The 8,154-nt window shown below is 39.8% G+C and overlaps 1 protein-coding gene across 1 annotated transcript; it reads left to right on the top strand.

Annotated features, from left to right (window-relative positions):
* The first annotated feature begins 7,251 nt into the window (after positions 1-7,251).
* Positions 7,252-8,154, top strand: LOC124133191 (neuronal acetylcholine receptor subunit beta-3-like). The gene has a single exon (XM_046497467.2). It carries the CDS (start codon positions 7,252-7,254, stop codon positions 8,152-8,154), a length of 903 nt encoding a protein of 300 aa, XP_046353423.2.

Genomic DNA, 8,154 nt, shown 5'->3' with positions numbered 1-8,154 from the left:
TGTGTATATCTGCTATTGCCAATATGACATCTTCGCATTACGACCTCTTCAAATCTGGACTGACAACCCAAGTAGGTGTAACCGATAGTTGGTTGAATTTCATGTAATTTATTGATATATACTTGGGTGTCCCACTTCTTTTGCATCCGATCTCGGATGTAACATCTGATAAGAGGTTTGATATCGGTGTATGGGATACGAAGTGGCGTCACAGATTTGTTGAGTGCTGCTATTGCAGCAGCATCGGCCATTGTGTTCCCAGTGATTCCAACATGGCTGGGTATCCAACAGAAAACGATGTCGTATTGGCCAGTAGCAAGATCATTAAACAATTCAATAATTTCAATTATAAGTGGATTCGTGGATGATATGTTTTAATAGCCTGGAGGCAAGAAAGAGAATCTGAACAAATTATGAACTGTTTATGTTTAGATTGGCTGTTGATGTCTTTAAGTGCTGTTAAAAATAGCATTTGCTTCTGCTGTAAAAATAGAACAGTAAAGTGGTAAGTGGGATGGGATAGTCCTGGATCCAACGACAGTGGCGCTGGCAACAGCGTCACCATCTTTGGATCCACCTGTATATATAGATTCGTAAGTATCATATGTGTTGCGTAATTCATGATATTGTTGTTGATAAATATATTGATTTGTGTCAGATTTTTTTAATTTGGTTAATGTTAGGTTCACCTCTGGCTTCACAAACTGCCATGGTGGAGAAGAGAAAAGCTGATTTGGGGCAATGTTTTCAAGCTTCATTTGCGCAGCAGAAATATGAGATGCTATTCTTATTCCAAGCGGTGGACGAAGAGATGACTTTGTTCGGTAGAGATTTGTGTATAGAGGATTAAAAACACAATCATAAGCTGGGTTTGATTTCAAAGAACGTAATTTAGATACATATTGCCAAGACAATGTAATGCGACGTTGTTTAAGGGACGGCTCATCAGCCTCCACATACAAACTTTGTATTGGAGAAGTTCGGAAGGTTCCAAGGCAAAACCTTAGGCCTTGATGGTTAAAAGGATCTAGAATATTTTAAATTGGTTTTACAAGCTCCACCAAAAATGATGGAGTCATAATCTTATTTGGAGCGGAAAAGTGCTCTGTATAGTTGAAGGAGGGTTTTCTTATCTCCTCCCCACTTAGAATTTGAGACAACTTTCAGTAAATCCAGGGCATTCAGATATTTATTCTTCAAATATTTAATGTGAGGCAGAAAAGTCAAATGGTGATCGAAAATTATACCCAGGAACTTGGCTTCTTTTACAACTGTAATAGGAGTGTTATCTAAAATAAGTTCCGGATCTTTGTGCAGTTTATATTTTCTACAAAAATGAAAGCAGTTTGTTTTAGATTTTAAGAATTTATATCCATTTTCCAGGGACCATTTCTGGATTTTATTTAAACATAGCTGCAGTTGCCTTTCGATTTTATGCATGTGTTTGCCACGACAGGAAATATTAAAATCATCCACAAAAAGTGATCCATCACTTGAATCATTTAAAACTTTCGTCAAACTATTGATCTTTATGCTGAATAATGTGACAGACAAAATACTGCCCTGTGGGACGCCCTGATCCTGATTATAATGATCAGACAGGGTAGTGCCCACGCGGACTTGAAATTGTGTGTCTGTTAAAAAGTCGCAATCCAAAGTTATGTAAATCTTTTAAAGTACCATGTTTCCATGTAGTGTCATATGCTTTTTCGAGATCGAAAAAGATAGACACTGCATATTGTTTGTTTATTATGGCATTTTTAACAAATGATTCTAAACGTACTAAATGATCGATAGTACTTCTGTTCTTACGGAAACCACATTGTATATTTGTAATGAGATTATTGGTTTCTAAGTACCAAACAAGTCGATTATTTATCATGCGTTCCATGGTTTTGCAAACGCAGCTTGTCAATGAAATTGGTCGATAATTTGATGGATCTGTGTGATCACGTCCTGGTTTAGGTATTGGAACAACAATTGCATCACGCAAAGACGGTGGAAATCGTCCTGACGTCCAAATTTCATCCAAAATATTTAACAGTGATTGTAAACATGATTCTGGTAAGTGCTTCAGGAGTTGATAATGTATGTTATCAGCTCCAGTAGCAGTATCGTGAGATTGTCCGAAGGCAGTATTTTGTTCATTGTAATCTTCCCCATTATCTGAATTAAAATGAATAGTTTTCTTTTCCTGCTGCTTTTGGTATTTCTTAAATTGAGGCACATAATTGGAAGAGGAAGAGTGTTTGGCCAAAGTTTCACCCAGTTTATTTGCAATATCAGATTTATCAGTTAACAACTCATTTCCCATTCCTTAGATTGTGAATGCCAGATTTATATCCCTTACCTTTGATTTTCTGGATCATGTTCCATACCTTGGACATCGGCGTTCGTGAATTTATTTTTGAAACGTAAGCTTGCCAAGACATACGTTTATTTTGCTTAAATGTACGCCGTGCTTTAGCATTTAGAATTTTGAATTTATTTAAATTATGCACCATAGGATGGCGACGGGAATAATGTTCAGATTTCTTCCGTGCCTTTCTAGCTTGCTTGCACGTATCATAAAACCATGGTTTACGAATGTGTGGATTTCCAGAGGACTTGGGCATACATTCATCAGCTTTTTTGTTTTGTTCATCAGAGAACACATTCATTGAATCAGGAACATCAACAAAACGATCAGGATTTAATTTGCTCGTACAGAGTAACTCGAACAATTACCAGTTAGCTTTTGTGAAATTCCATCTTGATGATGGAGGATTATCAGTAGGAGCTATTGTTTGAAGAATAGTTGGAAAATGGTCTCTTCCACAGAGGTCGTCGTGGACTGACCATTCGAATTCATTTAGTAAATCTGAGGTTGTAAGTGATAAGTCAAGTGGGGGATAGGTGCCTGTACCAGGATGTAAATAGGTTTTAGCGTTATCAAATGAAAATCTTCTAGTATCTTCCCTTTCCGGTTGGAATAAGCACTTCCCCAAATTGGATTATGTCCATTTAAGTCGCCCATAATGATACAGGGCTTGGGGAGCTGGTCATATAGTGCTTGAAGGTCAGTTTGTTGAAGATGAGAAGATGGAGGAACATAAAGTGAGCATAATGTAAATACAATGTTTACAGTTAACCGGACAGCAACAGCTTGAAGGGGTGTATTTAGAGGAACGGGGCTATGTATAACACCCTACCTCACCAATACTGAAGATCCTCCAGTGACTTTAGGTCCTGGAGGAGAGAAATAGTTATATGAATTATATTATCTTATCTGGAGTTGGTCGGTATCTTTAAAATAAGTTTCCTGTAAACAAAATACTGATGGTATAAAATCTTGTATTAATAACTGTAAATCATTTTTTGTTTGTTTTATTTGGACAAATTGGCTTTACCCTGAACATTTTCAATTTCATGTATCTTGTCTGGTTCTGAAGGCTTAGACTGTGTTGTAGAAGCAGTTGTCAATTGGTCACCAAGGTTTATGAGGTCAGCCTGTACCCAAGAGATGTCTGTTTGAGTAGATGCCGTTGACATTGTGGGAGCTGGTTTTGTGGAAGATACAGCAGCTGAATAGGTTTTATTGTTTGGAATGAGGGATGGAAAAAGTAACTTTTTTGCTTCTGTGTAAGAAATACTGTTTGTACATTTAAGTTTTAGTATTTTACTTTCGCGTTCAAAAACCGGACAGGATTTGGATGAAGACAAGTGCTTTCCGTCACAGTTGGCATATTTGATGTCATTTGTGCAATCTGAACTTTCATGAGATCTGCTGCAACGGAAGCATCTTGTCTTGGCAGTGCAAAATTTAGCCCCGTGACCGAATTTCTGACACTTGTAACACCGGAGTGGATTTGGAACATAAACCTCCATTCCGATGGAAAAGTAACCAGCTTTGATTGATTTGGGGAGAGTTGAAATTGAAAACGTGAAAAGGTAGGTCTAAGTATTTACAATATTTCCATCTTCAGTTTTTCTAGGAAAACGTTTGACTGTAGTGACACCTTGGTGTTTCAATTCAGCTACAATGTCTTCCTCTGTCATGTCTGCGAGACAGCGAGCACGATCTCTCACAATGCCTCTGCTTGAATTCAGGGATTTGTGTTCAGAAACTACATCCTTTGTGTTAACAAACTGCTGGAGACCCAGCAGATTAACAGATTGCTGCCTCCGATCACATTCCACAAGGATTGAGCCAGATCGTAAACGTATGACGTTCTTTACTTCCCCACAAATACTTTGTATTCCTTTTGAGATTGCAAAAGGATTGAGTTTTTTTGGGTTGATTGCTATCAACTGATGAGATGACAATGAACCTTGGCCATGAGTCAGTTACCTGTGAAGTGAAGGGACATCTTCATCAGATGAAAGAGAATCTATATGCCTGCGTTTGTTTGTTTTAGATGAACCAGAATGAGGATTGAAAGCCATGTTGTAAGAACATATTTCAGCACCCCTGCTCCGCACTCGCCATCGAGTGTCAACAAGGACAGTGCCACAGTGGAAACCAGTCTGGAACACCAGGGTTACAGGGGTGTTATACTCCAGAAATAAAGACATGAAAAGCTGTTGTTAATAAAAGGACAAATGTCAGGCTGGTTCGGCCCATGGCATTTTCCTATAAAAACACAGAATTCAGCGGTCCGTATCACCAGATTGGCCCATGGTACCACCGCCTTCTGGCATAAGACTCTAGGCAAAATATAAATTGGCATTAATAACATAATCATATCTTATGATTAACAATTTATTTCCTTTGATTCGGGCCAATTCAACCACCCGTCTAGGTGAAGTAAGGGTCAAAGTGGTAAGTTTGGCAAAAGGAACACCTGTTCCTGGCTCCAGTGCCATCAACCACCAGAATCCCGTCCTCCACCGACACAGGGGCGCAACCCACGGCAAACGGGTTGCCCAATTTGGTCGCCTTTTACGACCAGCAATGGGGTGCTGTGGACAAATTCTACCTCGGTTCCACACGAGGGAAGAGCTATTAGCGTTACCAAGCACTCACCACGGGGAGGTTGCTCTTCACGAGTGCCACTAATGTTTTGACAATTTTGTCATGATAGTTCATATTTTGAAGATCAAAGCACTTCAATTTACTCAAGACAAGACAAAACACTGAAAACACATTTTCTAAGAATGAGTGATTTAGTGAGTTAGTGAGTTGGGTCAGCTTAATGTTGGAGGAAAGCCCGAAGTGATGCAGGTTTCAGACGTTTACCACTTCGGTGAAACCCACGAGCACGGGTATGGTGCTGACAAACATAGAAACATAATCGGGGCACAGCGAATCGCGGCGCCTTAGACCACTGGAAGGGTCCTTGTCATAACCCTAGGCTAATGTTTAGAATCAACCCCAATATCCTCTTACTTTCTAGCATTCATACCTGACCAAGAGACAATTCCCCCCCCCCCCCCCCCCCCCCCCCTTTTTAATATTTTCAAATACAGGTGTTGCACAAATAGGAGCAGTACTAAATTATGTATACAAGGCATGTTTCAGGGTATAAGAATTACAACTTAGTGCATATGAAACAAAATAGCAATAAATATATATCCAAGAGACATGCTGAACACATTGAACGAGGCCCCTGGCTGGTTTATAGGAGTCTAATGATATAGAGAACTATCAAACTGAGTGAGTGATTGAGTGAGTGAGTTGTGTTTAAAGCCGCTTTTAACAGTATTCCAGTTATATCACGGCGTGTCAGCTTAATGTGGGAGGAAAGCCCGAAGTGATGCAGGTCTCAGACGTTTACCACTTCGGTGAAACTCACGAGCACGGGTATGGTGCTGACAAACCTAGAAACATAATCGGGGCGAACCGTGATTCGAACCCACAATCATAGGTTTCTGGCGTGCAACTCTGCACAGCGAATCGCGGCGCCTTAGACGACTGGGCCCCCTTTCCCAGAATGATTAATGATCAAAAGCAATCTTCTGTATTCTAAGGTACTATGGTTCTCTTAGTAACATTTCATTTGTATCTCGTTTATACCAGTCATTATCAAAGCGTTCAATTCCATACACAGCCATTGCATACGGTGAAAATACTTAAACCTGGACGAAGCAAGCCTAAGGTATGTTTCAGGGTACACTCACTTTCTCGGAAACACCTGGCATTATCGCTATTTGATAGTGATTCGTCAATACCTGCTCATGATATAGTCGGAATAATACAGTGGACTCTGTTTTAAGAAGACATTTCATTTCAAAGCTGTTTGATCAACGTAAGAACATTCAAGGCCTAAGAAAGCTTTCAAACAGTTTTATGGTAGACACGTAGAGCACATTTCAAAATATGACGCATGAGTGACAAGAATAATGTCCACAATTGTGCCACATGTTCCCGTGTTTTTTCATGCGAGCAATTGACCTGCCTTTGCATGTGTTTGTGATGGTGCCACTACCAGTGAGGAAGGATACGCTCACCTTTTCGCGAACGCCTGGTATCATCACAATTAGGGATTAATAAACACATGCTCATGACATAGTCGTAATCTTACAATCGACTCTGCCTTTTGCAGAGATTTCTTATGAATAATGGAAGAGTTTTGTTGATTATATTTGAGTGAGTGAGTGAGTGAGTATGGTTTTATGCCGCTTTTAGCAATATTCCAGCAATATCACGGCGGGGGACTGATTATATTTGAACTGCATTACACATGTCCGATAAGGTCAATATTACAAATATACATACCAGTGAAATATGTAAGTAGTGATTAAGTGTCCAGTGGTATGTAAGTTTTAGTTTTATTGTAATTAGAAGATAAATACTATGTGTGTGTCTATTTCCGGGATTTTATCGAGTATTTGCATCTTGGAAATTCATCTCAATTCAGGGTGTTCCTTCAACATTAAGCTGACACGATTTGATATAACTGAAATACTATTCAGTAGTGTTAAGCATTTCTCCTATCGAACATCTCTCGGTCTGGTATTCAGTACAGATGCATATATAAATAGGTAGCAATGGTGATCTTCAAACATTTCATCTGCTTGACTACATTGATTTGTTTATGTGGAGGGACCAGCATCAAAGAACAGAAGAGACTTCTTCATTTTTTGCAAGATGACTATGAGCCGCAAGTTTTTCCAAGTGAAACCAGGTTGAATATAGACGTAAGATTTACTTTGTCGCAAATTACTGAGCTTAATGAGAGGCAACAATCGATGATCACAAATGGATGGTTTTCCTTTAAGTGGCGGGATGATTCATTGAGGTGGAACATTTCGGATTATGCAGGGATAGAGATGATCTGTATGTCAAGTGAAAATATATGGATGCCCGACATAACGCTCATGAACACAGTTGAAGAGCGCAAGCTGCTGAACAATCTGAACGCGCCTGCTAGTGTACATCATTCTGGAATGGTAGAATGGATCCATGGCGACCTCTATCACAGTCAGTGTGACTTTGACATTACACATTTTCCATTTGATACCCAGACATGTCATCTGAATCTCGCCACATGGACGACCACGAACGCATCTGCTCGTTTCATACCTTCAATTGATGAAAACAGCAGTACCGTTACAACTAATGTGAATGGACTGTGGAAGATTAAAACTTTGTCATCCGCTAAAGCTGATAACAAATTTCCTGAAATCGTTGTAACAGCAATCTTACAGCGTCGGGCGTCATATTATGTCCTCAATCTCATCGTCCCTGTCATGTTTCTGTCCCTCCTTAGCTCCGTGGTCTTTGCTCTGCCTATACAATACGGGGATAAAGTGTCTCTCTCCATGACGGTTCTCCTCTCATTCTGCGTGTTTCTGACGCAGATGAGCAACAACATGCCCAGGACATCCCTACAGACGTCCTACCTCACCATCTACATGACCCTGCTCCTCACTCTCAGCTCCCTTACTGTGGCAATATCAGTTTTCATTCTTAAGATCCATCAGAGAACGGGAGATGTACCTGTAGTGTTGCAGAATTATGTCACATTTTGGAAATATGTTATTCCTAATCCGCCTATGAATGCAATGGAATCTGATGAACAGGACGATCCAGTTGAAGACATTGATCAGAAGAAGTGCAATACAGTGGTCACCTGGAAAGATGTATCACTTGCAGTTGATGCTCTGTGTCTTAAATTATTCTTTCTGCTTAATGTTGGTTGTGGTATTATTTTCTTTGCCCTTGTCATTTGA

This window comes from Haliotis rufescens, unplaced genomic scaffold (assembly GCF_023055435.1).
Source record: "Haliotis rufescens isolate VD_foot unplaced genomic scaffold, xgHalRufe1.0.p SCAF_20, whole genome shotgun sequence".
Lineage (NCBI taxonomy): Eukaryota > Metazoa > Mollusca > Gastropoda > Lepetellida > Haliotidae > Haliotis > Haliotis rufescens.
The sequence above is the reverse complement of the archived record's forward strand: the minus strand, read 5'-3'. Positions and strand labels throughout refer to the sequence as shown.